This window comes from Mauremys reevesii, linkage group 4, assembly GCF_016161935.1.
Source record: "Mauremys reevesii isolate NIE-2019 linkage group 4, ASM1616193v1, whole genome shotgun sequence".
Classification (NCBI taxonomy): domain Eukaryota; kingdom Metazoa; phylum Chordata; order Testudines; family Geoemydidae; genus Mauremys; species Mauremys reevesii.
The window spans coordinates 122,738,209-122,759,080 of NC_052626.1; the positions used below are offsets into that span (position 1 = coordinate 122,738,209).

Sequence of the window (20,872 nt, forward strand, 5' to 3'; positions counted from 1 at the left end):
TTCAGGGACATGAGGTATCATCACAGCTGCCCTAGGGTGTTCCCAGTCTGGCCAGAGGCAGCAGAAGGATCCCACAAGTGCCAAGCAGCCCGCTGTCACAGTCCCAAAAGATTCAGAAAGTTCAGGCTCTGCAGCACTCTAGGGATTCACTCCTCACCCAGAGGAGGAGGTCCAGAGCGCGGCCTGTATGATCAGCAGCGACTAGCCAGCTGGGGTACCCAGCTTCATAGGTTTCCAGGTTCTGATTAATCAGTCTGACCTTCTGCACCGCCCAGGCCAGAGAACCTGGTCCAGCCACTACTGCCCTGAGCCCCAGGCCTTGTGGCAGAGACAGAGCATCTCTCCAAAGACCACTAAGGTGTTTCAGGTACCAAAACTCAAGGGCACCCAACAGCCCTAGCCCCCTCTGACAATTCAGACCCAGGAGCCCAACTCCCCTTGGCCAGAGCTCAATGGGGGCTGAGGAGCTGGCTTCAAAGCTAAAACAAGCCAGCGGGGTAGCAAGGCTCGGCAACTCCGGTGGATGGACCATGCTCCACGGGTGGTGAGTGCCAGTGGAATGGATGGAATGGTTAGTTTCATGAGTGCTGTCCCACTGGAAATGAGCGATCGCCCTGGACGGGGGGGCAAAACACGGGGAACGGGGGGGAGGGGAAAGGTGTCAGACTTACCTCGTATACCTGGAAAAAAAGGGTTGGGGTCAGCATTGGGGGAGAAAAAAACAAAACAAAGCAAGACTTAATCACACACTCTCCTCAGAGCCCTGCCTGGGGTCAGTGCACGGCTAGGGAGCCCTGGAGACTAGGGCAGCCTCCTCTAACCTGCTGCTGCCGGCCCTTCCCCTCTACCTGAGCTGGGAGCTGGAAAGAAGGGGGAACGGACCCCCATGAGAAGTCCTGGCATGGGAGGGCTACCGGGCTAGTCCCTGCTGTGTCCAACTGCATCCCCCCCAGGCTGCATTGTGGGAGCCAGCAGTTCCAGTGTGGGGTTGGAGGGTGAGAGATCAGTCCGGAATGGTGCACACGTATTGGAACTGGGCTGGGGAGCTTCACCGGGTGGGCTGCGACCCCCGCCCAGCCGGCGACTTGGCCCTCAGCCCCAGAGCCAGAGTTGGCAAAGCACTTCCGAGAGGAAGTCCCGGCCTGCGGCGTCCCCACGGGGCAGACAGCAGCATGCTAATCCGGGGCACCAAGGGGCCAGCCCCACGCCGCTGGGGTGCCTTGTGCACTAAGAACACAGCATGGACAGCCCGATCCTGGGCCAGATCCTGCCACGATTTCCCTCCGTGCCTCCTCCCCGCCAGCCCCCCGACCTACCCAGCTCTTCTTCTTCTTCTTCTTGGCGTCGGCATCCTTGCCACTGCCGATGCTGGAGTGGCTGGTGATGCTGTTGAGGCTGGAGATGCTGTCAGAGGAGTTCTGCCTCTTGATGCGCAGCTCTGGGGTCCCAGGGAGGGAAGGCAGAGAGAGAGGCTGAGAATCTACGTGTTGGCAAAGAGCCCTCCCCACTGGGGCCATTCGCACACCCCATCTATCCTGCTCTGCTCCCCTGGCTCAGCCAGCACCTTCCCCAGCTCCTGCGCCTTGCAGCGGCTTCCCTGGATTTCTCTGCACTTTGCTTCTTGCTCGTCCAGCGCCATGGGGATCCTTTCCTCCCGTAAGGGAAGATGCGTGCTGTCTCCAAGAAATCTGTGCTTATGGGAGCTTTAAGACATTTTGCCACCATCTAATAATGGTTCTTTGTCCTTCTAGAGCACCCTGCTAATTTTGGGGGCAAGAGGGAAGGATCAAAACCCCATAGTGGCAAATAAGGGCAGTACACAACTCTCAGCTATTGGTTCAGGCTCTCTGCAGACTCAGGCAGACATCTCTGCATCAGTTACATTTGGATCAGGCTTTCAAAGCACCAGGAAAGCTAGAAACAAACGTGTGGAATGAAAGCTGGGATTCCCACAGTCCTGCAGCAAAGGGGCTGGGTTCTCTGGTCAATTCTGTGACAGGGCTCTGTGCAGGCTGGGTTTGCACAGACTGTAAGAATTAGACCCAGATTTTCAAATGCTCAGCACCACGGTGAGATTTCCAAAGGTGCTTCGGTGCCAAACTCCCACTGCAATCAACGGGAGCTCAGCGCTTGAGACCTTTGAGGATCTGCGCTCCAGTGCCCTGTGAACGGCTGGTTGTAATTAACAAGCCGCTCTTAGTGCAACAGCACAGGCCATGCACAGCAGCAGCTTGCTCCCGCTGGGACATGCTGACAGACCACGCAGGGTTCTCTCTCATCACCGGCCAACGTTATTCTGTTTCAGTGAGATTCCAGACTCTCCTGCCTGGACTTGAAAGAGATGTGTATTCAGTGCAATATGTATGAGCACCGAATACACAAGGACCCGGTGAGAGTGACACGGATCAGACATGTGCTGCTGAGAGACCGGAGAGGCTGATGCAGGATGGGTTTGCACAGGGCGGTAAAAGACACCCCATCTCCCTTGGCGGAGAACGCAAGACATTGCACTGGGGGGTGTTTTAATCCTCCCGGCTCCTGTGAAATGAGCAGAACCCCATCATCCCCCTTTCCTCCCCGTCCTGGCGAGGATCTGGATCCTCTGCCTTGACGAGCACACAACCCAGGGGTCTAGATCACAGGCCTGGCGCTGGCCCACAGCAGCAAGAAGCGGGGATGGCAGCACTGCCACAGCCTGGCTCACCTTTGGGCGTGATGTCGGTCCCGTTCAGAGCTCCTTGGATCACGGCTTGGGCCTCCGAGTTCTTCTTCTTCAAGAAGTCGATGGTCTCCCGCAGGTCCAGCAGCTCCGTGTCCTGGCAGAAGCACAGGGAAGATACCCTGTAGTCCCTGGTTGGGTGGAGGTGCCAGGGACATCGCTAACCCGCGCCCACAGCAAGCGCCTCTCCCCTCAGCCAGGACACATGTTGGGTGCTGGGCACAGCAGGCCACCAGTCTCCAGGGTTAATAGCCAGAGTCCTCCAGGGATGCCCAAAAGAAAAGGAGGGTCTGGCTTGTGCCCCAGGGCCGGACCTTGCTGTCCAGGAATGACCCCAGCCACTCCAGGGCAGCCCACAGCACCAGCCAGCACAGACCCAGGGACACAGGAGAAGGTCAGGCCCAGCAGGGACGAGCGAGGGCGCTACGTGTGGGGGTAGGTGCGTCTCCAGTCAGACAGCTCCCCCAGGGATCAGCCCGCAGCACAGCCAGCCTCCTGCGAGGATGCAGCAGGCTCTGCTCCTTCTCCGGGAAGAGGTTTCCCCATCACCCAGTGGGCTGGCTGGGGCACTGGTGGTGCTGGACAGAGGAGCTGGCCTGCCCACGGGTCAGGCACCCCTTTGCCTCTGAGGGGACTCACAGGGAGTGCCAGCGAATAGGAGTCTCCCGTGGGGGGAGGGGGGTTAGACCTGCTCCCTGGCACAGAGACCCCGGTGCCCCGCCAGCTGCCCAGCTCTCCCTGCGCAGCACCCACCTTCTCTTCCGCAGTCTCTGCCAGCTGCCGCAGACGGGACGTCATGTTCACCAGGCTCTGCTCGAAGGCCGCCACCAGGTTAGCCTGAAAGGCAGCGGGAGAGGGCGTCACACTCAGCTGGGGAACAGAGAGCACAGTGGGGAGCCGGCCCGGCAGCAGCTGCGTGGCAAGTGCCCGGTGTGGGGGAGGTGAGCGTGCAACATTCCCCCCTCACCTCCCAGCACGCTGCTTTATTGCCCGCTCTGTCCCGGAGGGACCCAGGCTCGCAAGCCCAGCAGCCCCGCGTTGGGCTCGCAGCCCGGTCCGTACTATAGCCACGGTCTCTCGGAACAAGGGCGGGGAAGAGCCCTAATCTCTCGCCCCCAGGGAAGAGGCTGTCTCCCAAGAAGGGAGGGGTGGGAGCCAAAGGGAAGGTGCCAGAGGTGGGGATGGACACCTGGAGTCTAGGGTGAGGAGGGATGGGGCCAGGGGTAGGAGCAGGCGGGAGGGGAGCGTGTGGTCCTTGCGGGAGGGTTCTCCTAGGGCTGACAGTGGCTGGGAGGGTTCCCAGCTCAGTGCCCACTCTGGGTCCTGCCGCTCTGACCCCTCTGGTCCTGGAGCCGGTGGTGCCGACACCACAGATCAGAGCAGCTGTTCTCCATGCCATGCCACATGGTGTGTGCAGTTTCTCCCGCTGGGACGCACCAGGCCATCTCCCAGGGCCACACCGCCCCCGCACAGCAGCAGGCTTCCCCGGCGTGCCAAGGGCCCTGCGCACCATAGGGACGCTGTGTGGTTCCAGAGTGGCGCTCCTGCCCTGCAGAGAGCAGCCATGCGGGGGGATGATGTGTGACCCCACCCCACAACGTAGAGCAGGGGGTGCTGTCAAAACGGGCATCTTCCTACAACCTGCCAGTTGAGGGTGCTGGGCACAGGGGACACACTGGACTCAGCCACCCCCAAGGACACTGCACTGCCAGCTGCAGCAGCTGCTACTCTGACCCATCTCCTCCGCGACCAGCTCCTGTCCCAGGGAGAACTGCACAGGCTGGAGTGCCTGTGCTGGGCACTGGCCTCTGCATCTCTGCCCTGCCCGCCCTTCGGTACCAGCTCTGCCCATCACGTCCGCCATGGGTTGAGCCTTCCCCTCCTTGCTCCTGGCAGGGTCATCTGCTCGCCGGGGCAGGGTGCGCCTGACCCCTGCCTTGTCCCCGGGGCGATGCCCCACCACTCCTCCCCTCATCATTAGGATATTAGCACAGTTGGCATTTTAGTGGGTCCAGAGACCTCTGATGATGCCCCTCACTCCAGACGAGCACTAGGCCTGGCCCAGAGCTGTGGCTGGACTCACGTTGGCTGATAGCTGAGACGTCAGGGTCGCCACCTTCTCCTGGGATGACTCCAGCTCCCGGCGCAGCTTGCGGATTTGCTGGAGGGGAGAGAAGGCAAAGGGGGAATGAGTCAGGGAGAAGTGGGCCGCTCCCCCCCTCGGGGGCCGGGAGCAAGCCGTCAGGGTGGGTGGAGAAATGGGGTCTCACTGTACCTCGGATTGCATCCTCTCCTCCGCCTGGCAAAGCGCAGTGTAGCAGGAAGGAGAGACAGACAGAGGCCAGCGTTAGGATAGAGGGGGGAAGTGAGGCGCAGGCAGAGATCGGGGACAGAGCCATGCACGGAACTGAACCCTGCCCCAAGCCACCTTGGGGCTCCTCCCGCAAAGCCATCCAGACAGCAGCTGGCTGCAGCCACTCCTGCAAGGCCCCATGGGCGTGGCCTGGCCCATGCCCCACCCCCCAGACGTGCAGGTAACAGGAGCGCCCCGGCACAGGCGGGGAGACCGCGGGAGCAGCTCTTACTGAGGAGTAGGTGGAGGAGGCGCTGGAGGCCAGGGACAGCACTGATCCGTGAACTGCAATAGAACAAACATGCCTGAGTCACGGAGCCCTCCACCGTGCCCTGGCTCAGAGTGCGGGAGGGGGGAAGGGGGGAGCACTGGCTTTCCCAGAGGGGTCTGTGGGGTGCCACAGCAGGGGATGAATGGGGAGGCAGGGGCAGGAGGGGTACTGCAGAGGTAACAGGCAGGGGCCACATTCAGCTGGGCAGCCTGCCCTGGCAAATCACCCCTGCCATGGGGCACCACCCGGCCAAGGAGCTCACAATGCTGTAGGGACACCACTGAGCAGAGCCTGACCACCCCCAGCCCCTCCTCATCCCGGGGAAGAGCCGGGTCAGCATCACCATCCTCGTTATACAGCTGAGGAAACTGAGGCACCAGGGTGGGGGAATACGGGGCCTTGCCCCAGGTAAGATGGCGAGGCACAGCCAGGAACAGTCTGACTCCCAGCCCTGCGCTTTGCCCATGGTGGCTCCATCTCCCTCCAGGCTGAGCCCATGAGGATCTACATCTCCAACTGCCCAAATCCTCCCTTTTTGGCCCTAGAGCCAACCCATTCCCAGCACCCATTCGGCTGCCAAACCCATCACAACGTTCCAGGTGGGTACCTGGAGCCCCCGTGTCCATCTGCTCATCTACGCTCAGGGACTTGCGGGCCCAGAGCCAGGTTCCCAGCCCAGCTTTGCACGAGCAGCTCCTGACACCTCCAGGGGCATCTCTGAGCTCAACCCCTCTCTTCCCCAATAGGCCTGTGCAGGTTCCTTCCCCCAGAGGAGCCATGGAGACTGCACTCTGGGGCAGGGAGCAGACAGAGCCAATGGGCCCAGCCACTGTTCTCACGCTCAGTGGGGGAGGCTGGTTTGACCCATCCTGCTGCCTTGAGACTGACAGGATTCCCCACTCGCTGGCCAGCAGGATTAACCCTTTCTTGTCTCCCCCACAGTAGCAGGAAATGCTTCGGTGCTCGGGATCGCGAGCGCCGCCGCTGCCACCTATGGGTACCAAAAGGGATGCCTGAGGCACGGAGGGGTGGGCAGGGGACCACGGAGCCATGCTACCCCCGGGTAACGGGGAGGAAGAGCCCGTCGCTCCAGCCGGAGCACGAGTGTCTCACCGTCGTCTGCGGGGTCCCGGAAGGAGCCCGAGCGGATCATGCCCTTGGGTCTGTCTGCCAGGGAGAGGGTGCTGCCCATCTGGGAGGTGCTGTAGAGCTCGAAGGCGGAGTCGTGGGTGGGGATGCTGTTGGAACGGGTGATCCGCGGAGTGGTTGCAGAGGTGGGACTCACTGCACGGAAAGGCAGGGGAGGGAGAAGAGAAAGGGCAGGGTCAGAAACGCGCCTGGCCCAGGGGAGCAGAGCAGCAGGGAGCGTGGGGTGGGGAGGGGCCAGAGCCCTGAGGAGCCAGGGACGCGGAAGGGTGGGGGAGGACGCCACACATGGTCACGCTTGGGACCAGAGTCTCAGCTTGGGCAGGACGGGGAGACTCAAGCGAAGCCAGTACAGCTAGGTGAGGGATACCTGCTTGGGGCTGGCCCACGCACTCTCCCTCGTGGTGAATCCTGGGAACAGCGAGTTCATGCCCAAAGCCGGTGTCCATCAGGAGTAACCCCACTTGGCCTCGATCCCTCCCCGCAGTCACTCCGGTGTAAAACAGGAGTAACACTGGGCCCGATCTCCCGCTCGCTCACTCCGGTTTCAACCAGGAGTAACCTCACTGGGCCTGAACCTTTACGCTGGTGTAAATCAGGAAAACTCCACTGAAGCCAGTTCCTCTGGCACAAGCGAGAGAAGTGGGCCCCACACCCGTGAGGGACTCTCCTACCGACAGTTTGCCTCCCACTCACTTTCATTGGGGGCGCTTTCACTGGGAGCCCCCCACCCGCAGCTGGGCTATGTCAGAGCATGGCCCTTTGTGAGGAGGCTGCCCAGAGAGGAAGCAGAGGGCAGGCGCCAGAGGCTGGGCAGAGGGCCCAGGAGTGGGTTAGGCACTTCATGGGGCTTCTCTGCCTCTGGTTTCTATGGGCAAGGCCCTCTGGCCCCGCCAACAAGCCAGCTCCAACCTCTGGAACACACGGGCCTTGCTGTGATCCTCGGGTGCTGCACAGACACCCGGGGCCAGCCCCTCAGCTGGCGTAAACCGGCAGAGCTCCCGGGATGCTGCTTTCAATGGTGCTGCGCTGGTTTACACCCGCCGGGGATTTGGCCGCGACCCGGCCATGGGAAACTGACCGATATTCGTGAGTGGGCTTTTCCCGGCCAAGGACACGGAGAGGGCGGGAGGCGAGGGCAGCTCTGATGGGTCGTCCGATTCCGGGAGCCCGCCGATCGTGTGGGAGTGGCGCCTCTCCTTGGTCTCCTCTTGGGACTGGAGCTGGTACCTGCCAGGGCCAAGGGAGAGATCAGCAAGGCGACGCTGCCGGGGGTCCCCGCTAGTCCATTTTCCCCAGCCAGGGTCGAGTGGCCAACGGGCTTTGGAATGGCCACGACTGTCGCCAAGGAGCTCAGAGTAAAGCCACATGGCAGATCCTTGCGCCCACTGGGACGCTGTGGGGGCCGTTCTAGGGGCTCGGTCGCCTCTTCCTCTGCAAGGATCTGAGGAAGCCAATGGCGAGGGGGAGGCTTGGCCTGTCTCCGGAGCATCGGGCGCACCAAGGAGGTGGAGGGCTGGGCTCAGCTCTGGTGTAGCAAACCCGTCTCTTGCCAAGATGTCCCCCTCAGCCCTGAGGCATTTCCCGCTGCCCAGGACAGCACAGGGGAGGCCAAGACGCCAGCCGCAGCACTGGGAAGCCAGGCTAGGGGGCATGGGCTCGACACGACAGCGGGATCTCTGGCATCGATACAGGCTGGTCTCCCGCTGCTCCGGGGACGATATTCTGCCCTTGCTCTGAGTGACCTGCGATGCCCTGGGCAGCAGAGCCGCGCTCTTGGGGCAAGAGGGCGAGGGGCAGGGAGGATGGCCTAGTGGTTAGAGCACTAGCCTAGAAAACGGAGGGTGAGTTCCTTGCTCTGCCACAGTGACCTTGGGCAAGTCCCTTAGCCGCTCGGAGCCTCAGGTCCCAGCACTAACAGAGGGCTAGTACCCCACTCCCTGCAGCTGAGAGGTCCCTGAGTGACCGTGAGGGGCCACACAGGCATTGAGGTTTTACCTCAGCCCCTTCTTGGGCAGCGTGTTCCGGTCGCGGTTGGTGCTGGGGAGGAAGAGAAACATGAGTCATGGGTGGCTCCGTGGGCTGGGAGAGGGAGGGCACTCTCCAGGGGCAGGCTAGGGGCAATGCCCAGCCGGGGGCTGTGCCAGCTTGGTGGTGGGTCCAGTCTGCTGGCTTCACTGGGAGCGGGTATAGAAGGGGTGGCTGGGACCAGAGCTGGTGTTTCCAGGGCACGGCGGGGATTCCAGCCCAAGGCTTGTGCCTCACAAAACTGTCCACCCCTAGGGCTGCCGGGTGCCCCAAGAGGTCAGGCAGCCCTCCCCATGGGAGCGTGGTGGGGGCTGGGATTCTGTGTCCCCCATAGCATAGCAGGGAGGCTCTGGAAGCCCCCTGACTCCAATAGCTGAGCTCCAGCACATCTGGGAGGTGGCCCTGCTTCTGCCCACCCTCCCCCTCCTCTGGTGGCACCTGTCCAGATGTGCAGCTCTGGGGCTGCCAGTCCAGCCCTGCTCGCTGGTCTCCTCCTCTGTGCTGACAGGAGGGGTGGCAGCAGGTGCAGGAGTGGTGGCGCTGCCCCCGGAAAAGGCACTGGGCAGGCTGATTGGCATCTGCAGGGACTCCATGCTGCGGTGCAGGCCCGAGAGCTTGGGGTACATCCTGCCCTCCTTGGGGACGCTGAAGCCGCTCATGAGCTCCAGGCCCTGGGAGAAGCTGGCCGAGTTGATGTTGAGGATGGGGGCCGGGCTGGGGGCGAAGCAGGGCGTGAGGTGCCCGGCTGCCGGGTGCAGGTCCTGCCGCTTGCTGGCGTGGGGCTGGGGTAGGTCGCTGGAGGAGGGCAGGTCCAGACTGTTGGAGTTGACCTTGTCCAAGTTGGCCAGGGAAGGGGGCTTCACGTAGCTCTTGGCGGGCGCCCTGTGGAAACACAGAACCGGGTTGGGGAGGCTCAACAGTCACACATGCCCTTCTGGATAATACGCTTCCCTCCATGGCAGGAGAAGGCAGCGCCTTGGGGATTTTCTATATAGAGACCGTTGCTCTGGGGTTCCCAATCAGAGTTTGGAAGAACCCCCTTGGGAGCGGCTTCCTTAGCCACAGCGAACTCCCTTCTTTATACCATACGCACCCAAGGGTTTGCTCCCGTTGGCTGGGCTCCCCCTTCAGCGTGATAGTGCAGTGCTACTCACTGGCACAAGCTGCATGTGCTGGTGTGTTACTGTAGGGTTGCTGGTTAGGAACAGGCAGCAGGTATCAACAAAAAAAGCAAACTACCCCAGTCACTACAGAATCAGTGCCAGCTGACCAAGACCAGGGATCTGACCCTGTCAGGCCCCTCTCTCATGTACCCATAGGGGAAGAGGAGGGTGGTTGTGTTGAACTGGAAAGAAAGTCCTCCCTGCCCCTCCCCCCCCCCAGCAACTGTTTTTTTCAGCAACTGTTTTGAACACTGACAACTCTCAGCTGAAAACCAAGAATATTTCACTTGGAAAAACCACCACAATGCTTCATGGGAGCTGTAGTTCGACTGCCTCATAGTCCCATTCGCCTTGATCTGCCTGACTGCCTAGTTGGACTACATATCCCATGATGCATCCCAGTCTCAGCTCTTGGGAGAGGGAAGACATGCATCCTAAGAGACACTAGCTGTGATGCATTATGGGAGATGGAGTCCAGCTGAGGAGCCAAGCCCATATGGAAAAATGGGGACAGGAGGTAATTGAACTACAGCTTCCAAGAGACACTGTGGCAAATATTGAAATATTTGGGATTTGGGGTGTTTGATTTCTTAGTCGAAAACCCAATTTTCCATCCAAAGCCAGTTTGGATGGAAAATGTCTGGCCAGCCCTCATGGCAAGCCCAGGGGAGGAGCCCTGGCTCAGGCTGGGGGGCTGCTGCCTGTGGCAGTGGGGCTGGTGCTGGGCTCCTACCTGAGCGGCGTTGGGGGCAGCTCGGCCACTTTGGCAGCAGGCGGGTGGCTGGCTTGGGCCTTGGGGGTGCTTTCGGGGGAGCCAATGCTCTTCAGCGAAATGCACTCGGAGTCCAGGGCCACGGCCTTGGCTTTGGCTTTCTCCTTCTCGCGGTCCGTCTGGTTCACCGGGGCTGGCGTGCTCCGGCTTGTGCCAATCTTGGAGGGCTCCTTGAGCCGTGACACTGAGATGCCCCCTTGCTTGGTGCTTAGGAGGCTGGGGTCGATGCTGCTGCTCACAGGCCGGTTCCCGCCACGCCCACCTGTCACGCTCATGGAGCTGGATTTGGCTGGCCGCGGCAGGCTCCGGTACTGGATGTTGGAGCGAGCCCCGGGGGCCAGAAAGCCAGGCTCCCCGGCGTTGGAGACATCCAAGCTGGTTTTCCTCCCGTTGACAGGCTTGACAGGGATGCCGGAGCTCTTCTGGATCTTGCCGAGCGTGGCCGAGCCGCCCGCTTGCATCACCGTAGCTGTGCCGGTGGCGGGAGGTGGCTTCTTGTAGCCGAAGGAGCCGGAGGTAGAGGGCCGGGCAAGCCCCGACGGAGGCTTCTTGGCATCCCCGATCCGATCCCGGCCCGCATCGGAGGAAGACCGCTGCAGGCCCGCGTTCTTCACAGACAGCTTGCTCTTGTCAGTGGCCTTAGCTTCAGGTTTGCCTGGGGGGAGCGGAGCGAGATGGAGAAGGTCACAAGCATTAGAGGAGCATACCCCAGCCCCCTGGCCCTTCTGGGATTGGACTCCCCTGGCACAACGAACTTCACCCCATCCAGGGAGCTTCTGTTCTGCAAACAGCCTTACTTTTACCTACCTTGAAAAAGCCAGTTCCCAAGGAGCAGGTGTGATGAGAGTAATTTAACAAGCCCTGGTTCTTACGTAGCACTTCTCAGCCATAGTTGCCAAAGTACTTTACCAAGGAGGCCAGGATCATCATCCCTATTGGTTAGATGGGGAAACTGAGGCACAGAGGGGGAAGTGACTCACCTAGCGACACAGTAGGGACTAGAACCCAGCTCTCCTGAGTCTCAGTCCAGTGCCCTCTCCACTAGGTGGCACTGGAGCAGGGGACCATGCTGTTCAACACGGAAATCTGGGCACAGTTTCCAGGCGAAAAACAGCCTCATTTCAAGGCTGAACCAAACCAAACTTGAAGGGCACCAGATCCCCCAGAGTGGAAGGGTGCTGCCCGGTAGGGGTCACGACCACCACGTCACGTCAAAGATTTACACTCAACTTTTGCACAAGACCTGGCATGTGCACTGCTCCGTTCTGTGGTTCTTGCCAACTGGAGGCACAGCTGGCAACCCTGGGACAGGCCGAGCCTACGGGACAGGGAATACACTGCAGGGAACAGTCCAGTACGGGCCCCTGGAATGATGGGACTGACGGGCTCTCTGATGGCTGCTGTCACAGCAGGACGTGATGTGACACCTCTCACGCCCCTGGGAATCAAAGTGATGTAGGTGCTCTGCATTCGTGCTGCAGTGACTCTCAGGGATGGCGCCAGTGGGGTGCAGCATGAGCCTGAGGTCACCAGCTGCCCACATCGCCTAGTTGCCTGGGCAAGCCCTCATTGGATTGTACCCGCCACATGCTCTCCCCCAGCCCCACTAGCGTGTTCTCCAGGAGGGCGCAGCACTCCCCTCTCATAGCCTTCCTTGGAAGGTTCCCAGCCGATCCCCAGGCTGAATCCTGAGCACACAGCCGCTTCAGCCAGCCATGGGGATTGAACCCCTGCCCGGGAGCTAAGGGAGCAGCTGGCTGGCGTGATCCCTGTGCCAGCCACTAGGGGGAGCCCTGACTCCACAGACCAGGCCCGTCCTCGGCACATCATACTCCTGAGGCTGGAGGGGTTGCGCCCGTTTTGGCCGAACCCTGTGAAGGCATGAGAGGGTGGGAGCACCCAACGCCCTCCCCTCTGCTGCAGCCTCACCTGCCACTTTGAGGGTGCTCTGGGCCGTGTGGGTGATGGGCGAGGTCACTGCCACCGGGGGCGTCTTGCCCTTCTTCAGGGACCCAGGCGGGCCCAGGCTGACGGGCTTCTTCAGCTCCCCCCCCTTGGCAGGGGCCTCGTCGCAGCTCTCGGCCCGGTCCCGCCGCCACTTGGAGGCGCCGTGCTCCATCTTGAGGCTGCCGCTGTCGTAATCCAGCTTCTTTGGGCCCTTCTCCTCCGCCTCGCTGTACCAGCTCAGCCCACTCTCGGCCAGCGAGCGCTTCTCCGAGTCCGTGCGCAGCTGCGCGGGGTGGGGACAGAGAGGTGAGGGGGGCCGCACTCCGCCAACCCCACTCGCTGCCCGCCCGGGAGACGCCGCTACTTGGGGAGGAGAACGCAGGGGCCTTCCCCTCTAGATCACCCTTGAGGACAGTGCAAGGGGCTGGGGTCCTGGTTCTCTTCCCAGCTCCACTACTAACCCGCTGCGCGTCGCTGCCCCATCCAGTGCCTCAGTTTCCCTCTCTGCAGTGTGCCCGAGGCCATGCAGGGTCAGTGCTGGAGCCAGGAAGAGACCCCAGGATCCTGACTCGTCCCAGTGCCATTGCCACAAAGGCTCATTCTGCTCCTGTACCAGGGCTGGAGACTAGCTCTTTAGATGCAGCGTTACTGCTGGGGAAATGGGACAGTCCCCCACTCTGATGGCCTAGACTCCTCTGTAACCCAGAGCAAGCTCTGGGGCCAGCCCCTCTGCGGGCAGGTCGGGGCAGCCCGGCTGAAGTCAATGGAGCTATGCTAACTGGCGTCAGCTGGGCTGGCCCTGATCGGCAGAGACAAAGTCCTTGCCCGCCGCTGCCCCATGTGTGGGGAGATGGTGGGTCGCGGGCTTAGCCACCAGATGCCCATGTCACCGGCGCATCCCCCTCCCACTGGTGCTCTCACTGGGACATGGGCCACCCCTCTCCAGGTCTGCCTGCCCCGCCCCTTTCGCCAGTGCTAAATGGGCACAAAGGGGGCGGACCCGTCCTGAGCTCCGCGGGGTGGCCAGCACGTACCGCTATGGCCGAGTTCCGCCGGGAAGCCGTGGGGCTGGACGGGAGGGAGTTGAGGGAGGAGCTGGCGTTGAACTCTTCTGAGCTGAGGTTGTCAGAGGCATCGCTGAGGCCACTGCTGATGGAGCTGCTCTCATCCCAGCTGGAGCAGGACAGAGAGAGAGAGAGAGAGAGAGAGAGAGTTACCCCCACTGAGTGCAGCTGCAAGTGCTGTGTGTTACAGGAGGAGAACAAGGCTGCAGCTCCTACCCCCAGGGCTCCCAGAGAAAAAACAGCCATCCCCCCCCCTGCCATCCAAAGGGTTTTCTGTGCCAGCACCACCCGCCACAGCCTCCATGGGAACCCCAATCCAGACAGCCCCAAACCTGGGGGTGCTCACAACTGGGATCCGGATTCTGCAGCTTGGACCCATCTCTCGTACTAAGGAGCGGGGAAGAAGCTCTGAGAAGAGCAAACGAATTCACTGGAAGCAGCCTGGCCGGCTGATTCCCCGGGCGGGCGAGGAAGTGTTACGCGGCCAGCCTTAGGAAGAGCAGCCAATAACACATCCTCCCGCATGGCATGCAGCTGTGGGGGGCTGGAGAGCTGCTCTTTCCCGTACAGGCTGTGGGCCGGGATTTTGGGAAGAACAGGACGGGGTGGGATGTTCCTCCAAAGGCTTCATCTCCGCTATTGTGACATGCTTAAAACCCAGCTGGAGCGTCCACAGGGACTGGGTGGGTAGCACGACTAGACTGGCTCCAGCCCAGTTTGAAGCATGCTTAAGCCCAGTTTTTAAAATCATCTGTGAGATCATGGGACACAAAGACCTGGGGCTCGGTCCAGCGGCGGTGACACGGCAGGGGGCCATGCTAGTCACGTCTGATCAGTCCCACGCAGAAGGAGCCGAACTACCCAAGGCTGCCTATCAGCCGAACACGGTTTGATCCTATTCAAACATGATCCCGTATCGCGGTCCAAACCACTGGCTAGCCTTCCCAGGGGGAGGGCACCGTGCCAATCCCTCCTAGCCACAGGGCCAGCCCCACCATGGGAACTAGCCGTGAGCTCTGGTGTGCTCACTAGAGGCCTGATCCTGCCCCCGTTCAAGTCACTGGCGAGACGTTCACAGTCTTCAGTGCGAGAACGGGCAGTGGGGCTCCTCAGTCCCCTTGCTGACCCATTAGAGGGCGCCAGCAGGGTCCCCCAGCATGGACAGGGCAGGAGGTAGACAGCTGTTCATTCAGCCACTAAGAAGCACACCTCACATAGCTATTCAGGCGGCATTCATTCATTCATTCATGCCCGTCACCCCAACCGGGGTATGGGCCGCCAACCACAGATCTCCATAGTCTTCTATCCTGGGCCATTCGCTCTAGCTGGTTCCAGGTATAGCCCATTTTTTTGCTATCAACCTGAAGGTTGCGGCAGCCAGTGAAAAAAGCCACAGGATGTGTGTGTTTAGGGGTAGTCCTAGTGATCAGTTTGCTTGTGCCTGGTGTTCCTATGATCTTCCAGAGCCTGAGTGTCCTGGAGGACTGTCAGGGCAGACTGGGTCCCCAGATTGCCAGATTGTACAAGCACCGATGATCCCACTTGGATCAGTGCTCCGGGGCCCCAGACACAGTAACACAGCCCAGAGCAGAGGATAGCAGCCACTTCTCCAGCAGTCCAAGGGTTAATACGGATCCTATTGACTCTTTGACCTAACTAACCCCATACTGCACTGACCACTCCCCTGGCCGAGGGAGACATGACTCTTAGCTTTGTCAGGGACTGAAGATGGGCTGGAAGCAAACCCCGCATTCCCAAGCCCCGCAGGGCCCAAATGTGGCAAACCACTCCCCATTGTGGGGCCTGAGCTCACTTCTAGCAGCCACTGATCCAAATAGATTAGTAGATCTGGAGTCACTCCACTGACAGCAGGTAGCTAAGAGACACTGCACCTTGAAGCAGGTCGCCCAGTGCAGGTTTGTCTTTAACCACCGCCCCAGGGGAAGGATACAACATGGACGCCATTGGGATTTCTAGGGCAGTTTTTACATTTCAGACAGACTCCAGCCCCCTGCCCCAGCACCTTGGTGTGGTGAACTCCAATTCAGCCCCACCTCCCTCTGCTCAGCAGGTCTAGGTCTGAAGACCCCAGGACCAGGCATGGTTGGAGGGGATTCACTTTACAGAGGGGACAGATTCCTGGTTCCAGCAGTGATTCCGGTTCAACTCCAGCACGTCTGAGGTGCTCCCTGGCCCAGTCTGCAGAGCGCTGAGCTCACCTATCACAGCACCACCCCTCACCCAAATGGCAGGGACCCCACAATAACCCAGCCCCACTGCCAGGATCCCAAAGCATTATCCCGGAGACAGCCCCCTGCTAGCTGGGCGTGCCACAAGAGGGACCCCATCTATCTGTGCCCATGGTCACACAGTGGTTAGGAAAAGGACCCAGGAGTCCTGGTACCCAGCCCCATCAGACCATGCTGTCTCCCTCCAACGACCAAAGGGAGAACACTAGATTGAATCATTCCCAGAGAGCCCGGCACTCGTTCGTGGCCGAGTCTCCCTCTCCAGCGTGGAATCTCACATTCCCTCTGCAGCTGAGCAGAACCCTGCTGGAGCAGGAGCTGAGGACGGAAGGGAGGGCAAGGCTGCTCTGACCCGTGACAGATACAGATGCGATGGATAGTTTTCAGAGACTGGCTGGAATCACCTACTCTCCCCCTCGCTCCTGCCTGGCCCTGGGGACCTTTGGGACCAGATCCAGAGTCAAGGTTGGCAAGCGGCTCCCGTCTCCGTAACAAGCTGAACCAAACCCCCAGGTCTGAACACTCCCAGCTCTGGGCTATTCGAATCCAGGGCTCACTCGGCGGGGGGTGGCACATGCCTTAGCTGGGTGAAGTGGGGGATAGATGCGATCCAGGCCCACCATCCCCCTGAAATGACCCCGTTGCCTCATCCCTCCTCTGGGAGCCCCCTATGCACACAGTCACCGACCCTGCACCCCCTCCTGGGAGTAGACCTTTCACCCAGCTGGGACTGGCATGTCCCTCCGATCAGCCTGACAGTGATCGCCCCCTAGTGGCTGCACCCCGCTGCTTGCATTCCCAACACGCCAAGGGGGAAACTCGGTGTGCATAGTGCATGGGGAGCTCCCTCCGCCCTCGGCTCTGCCATCCAGCAGCAGCAGAGCCTCGGCCCGGTCCTGCAGCCCTGCCCTGCTGCCAGCAGTCCCAGGGAGTTCTCCAGCCCTGCTCACCCCAGGAAGGGCTAGCCACATGGGGTCTGCAAGGGCAGGATCCCCGGGGACAGTCCCCCCCGGGCTGGGTCTGCTCCACCCACACAGGTTCCGGGGTGGCTGAGGAGGTGGTACTATACTGTATGTGCCTCCTCAGCCACCCCGGAACCTGCACGGGGCATAATAAAGTAAAAACTTCACCAACAAACCCAGCAACTAGGCATCCAGCAGCCGCAGCCTCCTCTGGCCTATGATACCCGCCGCCCATGGCTAAGCTCTTTCCTCCTGCCCAGGCTGAGCTGATATGGGAGCCACTGGAGAATTTGCTTCCAGGCTTGTTTTGTAAGGGAGCTGGAGGGCTTTGCAGAGATGGGGCGGGACTGGGACGGACCAGCACCCCTCCCATCCCATACATAGGTGCTGGAAGTAGGGGCGCTGCCACAGCCCCTGGCTTGAAGTGGATCCCATTGTATGCAGGGTTTACAGTTTGGTTCAATGGCTCTCAGCCCCCCCCTTCCCCCCCCAGTTCCAGCCCCCCTGACCGCCTGGTCTCCCCATCCCCACTCCCAGCCTAGTGGCCTTTGCTCCCCCAGCTCAGTCCCAGCCCCCAGCCCAGGACCCTTAGACATGCTGCACATCCGATTTGAGCGCAGGCATTTTTGGTCTCTCACACACACCCCTTTTCCACCCACTGGAGTTTTACTAATTTTAACATCAGCAAGAAACCCTCCCCTCCCAACACAGCGAGAGGAAAGGGCTTTGTCACGGAGTTCAGTGAGGCCAGGACTTCGCCCAAGGAATGCACACACATCCAGGGAATGCACACACACACGGACCGTACAAACACACCATGCATCCACGCAGGGAACGCGCACACACAACACGTGCTGGTGCATCCCCTATCTTCCCCGCCCCCAGCCGGAGATCCCCCTTCCCAGCATGCCAGCCCCACTATATCCCAAAATCCCCCACTGAAGTCGCCGGCTGAAGCTTGAGGGCCAGGGCACAGGTGCCTTCTGCACAGCTCCTGTGGCCCAGAGGATTCACGCACATGGATGTATGGTGTCCGAAGGGGAGCTGAGCTCTTGGGAGAGTAGCCCCAAGTGGACCTGGGTCATAGGAGACAGATGCCCCCCGGCCCCTCATCCTCTTACCTCCGGGCTGTCCAACCCTCCTCCTCCCAGCTGGCGGCTATGCAAGCTTGGGCCTCCAGACCTCTCCGTCCTGCTGGGCCGGGGCAGCAGCAGGGGTGTGGCAGGTGTGTGGCTCACAGATACCCCGACAGAAAGGGACTGTCCCAACGCGGCTGCTGGGTCCCTGCCCGGCAGAACTCCCTCCGGAGCAATGGGCTGCTTGCCAGGGTAGCTGGGAAGGAGGCAGCAGGCTCAGCAGACCGTGTGGAAAAGCCCATCTCCCGGGCTGTCAATCAGCCCTCAGCTGGAGTGAGGAAGGGCCACTCCGGACTGGGGTGGCAGCTGCCATTTCTCCCAAAGGCCCATCCAGCCTGTGACGGGGGTGGGGAGCCGTATGCCCACAGGGCTTCCCTGCCACAGACGGGCCCGGAAGAGCACGGCCTCCTTTCAGGTCAGTGGCTGAGTAGGTCAGCGAGGCCCCCGCAGGCTGGTTGAAGGAGTCTAGCCGGGGACAATAGAAAGGGCAAGAATTGGTGATGGGATGTGGGGGTGGCCCCTGTGCCACAGCTCCAGCCCCCCCCCCCCCCCCCGGCACTGGGGTGCATCTGGATACAAACAGGACAACGCATCGGAGATGCCCGTTCACAGCCAGCTCAGGCCATAGGGAGCATCACACTCTCAGTCTAGGCCTCCTGCAGATGTCCACCCACATTACATAGTCCCATGCTGCCGACCCCGACCCGTTATCCCAGCCTGGGGCTCCCCAGCTCCATCCTGACCTGCAGCCTCCTGCTATTCCCGCCCAGAGCTCTGCTGGAGTTAGGAGCTGAAGCACCTTTGAGGATCTAGACCTCAGAGACGGGAGGGGGAACAGGGAGCTTGGGGGGTGGGGGGAGGAGAGTCAGTCTGTGCCTCCCAGAGGTGGGGCAGCAATGCAGAGGCTGAAGGCAGGAGGGTGCTAACCATCAGAATGCTACAGATGCCGGCTCAGTTCCAGCCTAGGTCAGTGATCAAGTAAAGCCTTTCCCGTGACGCGTCAGCACAATGGTCTGTGTGCCGCGAGTTGGTGGGTTCTCAGCCAAGTTACAAGGGGACCCCTGTCTCCATTGCAACCCCCACCATGCCGTGTTGGCAGCTTGGGCAAAGGGGCTGAGGACACTGTTCCCTCTAAGCTGTGTGCGCGCACAGATCCTAACCCCCGCGCACACGGCGAAACACCGCATGCACATTTGTACAGAAGCACAACAATTTGCACAGAAGAAATTTTTTGCGCACACGGCCTGTCAAAAATTAGAGGGAACATTGGCTGAGGACCTGGGTTTTCCCTTGGTCCAGGAACCCCACCCCCCACCCCCCGTGGGTCTGCATGGAGGCGCTGCAGCCGGGGAAGCTGGTTCTGCCCTTGACAAACCTAGATAAATAGAGGACTCCAGGCACCACGGTAGCCCATGTGGCTGCACTGACTGGGGGCGGGGACTGGAACCCTGCACCCGGAGAACAGGGTGGGACCCCAGGGGCAGGGGCACCCGAAGGAGGGCACAGAGAGACGAGCCAGCTCCCACGAGAGGGGCTGGGGACGCAGTGCTGCATTGGCCAAGGGGATGGACCAGAAGGGGCCATTTCTAGTTTCTATAATGGAAGGACACCAAGCATTCAGCCTCCTGCTGAGGGACCACTGCCTCCATGGTGGAGGCTAATTACCCCACAGCCTGTGCCCCTTGCAGGGCCAGACAGGTGGTTGGCTGGCTGGCAACGAGATTCCTTTGTTCTCCAAATACAGAGCGACTCGCTATTAGCACAGATCACCCCCGCACCCCTTCAAGACACTCCACTGTGAGGCCAGGTAATTCCCAGGTGCCTGGTGCTTTCATAGCGTCTCTGGCACGCTGGACTCTGCAGCCAGGGTTCCCCAGGTCACGCAGAAGGAGGGGAGGTGGTTTCACTTCTCCAGCAGCTAGAGAGGGGTGGGGTGTCCTTGTGATCCTTCCCACAGCCAGGGGTGGGCAGGGGAATACCCCACCATGCCCCAGCCAGCCCTGGAGACGCCAGCAGCAGGAGCAGTCCTGGCCTGTTCTCTGGGGCTGCGCACGCCTTCCCGTGATCCTGGCAGCTGGCACCTCCCTCAGGAACAGCTGGCTAAGGTCACTTAGAGCCAGTCACCAAAATCCATGCGTAGGCACGTGACCCCAAGCGGCTGCCCCATGGCCCATCGGAGCCGGGGTGACTCTGCCCCTCCATAAACCAGCCCCCCTCATACACACCAGACACTGAGCACTGGGTTTGCCATCTGGGTACTTCTCTGGCCCCCCTTACCTCAGTATCTGAGCACCTCACAACCGTTACCGTATTTACCCCTGTGAGGCCAGGCAGTGCAGTTATCCTTATTGTACTCAGGGGAAACTGAGGCACACAGAGGTTAAGTCACTTGCCCAAGGGAACCAGGAGTTGACCCCAGGGCTCCCGAGTCCCAGTCCAGTGCCTCTAACCACTAGCCCACCCCTTCTGACCCATACAGCACCTGAGGTTCTCAAAGCACTTTACAAAGCTCCCATCTCAGTCAGGGAAACTGAGGCACCAAAAACGGAAAAGTCTTGCTCAGTGTCCCACAGTCAGCCACAGGACTGGGAATAGATTTCAGCTCTCGTGTCCCTATGTGACCCCGCCCCACTGCATGCCTGGTATACAATCTTCACCCACACGCGGTGGGCCTGCTGGGATGCCCTGGGCAGCTATTCCCTCTGGCAGTGAGCAGCTAGGCAGCACGGAATCCATGCCAGCCATGCACAGAGCAGCACCCCCAATTTACAGTAATTAGATTGCAACGGAGGCAGGTCTGCATGCAAAAGGCAATTAAGGGAGCATTAGCCTGGATTGTGAGCAAACACCTAGGTAATTAGGTTTGAGCACCAGCCACAGACACAACACACACCTCTTGAAGGATGGGTAACCATGTAGTCAAGACAGATCCACAGCTCTGATATTAAACCTCCTGCTGCAGGGCTTAAGCCAACCCCTAGCTATTAGGGATACGACCTACCTGGGGGCAGGTTGTTCCACCTCTGTCTGCTGGGCGGTTCTTACTCCTGCCTCTGAAGCAG

The 20,872-nt window shown here is 60.7% G+C and overlaps 1 protein-coding gene across 9 annotated transcripts in view; it reads right to left on the reverse strand.

Moving 5' to 3' along the window:
• Positions 1 to 20,872, reverse strand: part of NAV1 (neuron navigator 1) — a 286,515-nt gene that overhangs the window by 13,736 nt on the left and 251,907 nt on the right. For 8 of the 9 annotated variants that reach the window (XM_039534799.1, XM_039534801.1, XM_039534804.1 and 5 more), the window contains 13 exons: positions 13,434 to 13,572; positions 12,382 to 12,682; positions 10,414 to 11,107; positions 8,956 to 9,399; positions 8,488 to 8,529; positions 7,571 to 7,719; positions 6,457 to 6,627; positions 5,305 to 5,357; positions 4,995 to 5,018; positions 4,803 to 4,880; positions 3,473 to 3,556; positions 2,705 to 2,816; positions 1,317 to 1,438 (listed from right to left, as the gene is read on the reverse strand). In XM_039534799.1, coding sequence (XP_039390733.1) covers positions 1,317 to 1,438; positions 2,705 to 2,816; positions 3,473 to 3,556; positions 4,803 to 4,880; positions 4,995 to 5,018; positions 5,305 to 5,357; positions 6,457 to 6,627; positions 7,571 to 7,719; positions 8,488 to 8,529; positions 8,956 to 9,399; positions 10,414 to 11,107; positions 12,382 to 12,682; positions 13,434 to 13,572 — 2,413 coding nt within the window. The remainder of the gene's footprint in view (positions 1 to 1,316; positions 1,439 to 2,704; positions 2,817 to 3,472; positions 3,557 to 4,802; positions 4,881 to 4,994; positions 5,019 to 5,304; positions 5,358 to 6,456; positions 6,628 to 7,570; positions 7,720 to 8,487; positions 8,530 to 8,955; positions 9,400 to 10,413; positions 11,108 to 12,381; positions 12,683 to 13,433; positions 13,573 to 20,872) is intronic. The other variant, XM_039534800.1, reaches the window with a different exon arrangement.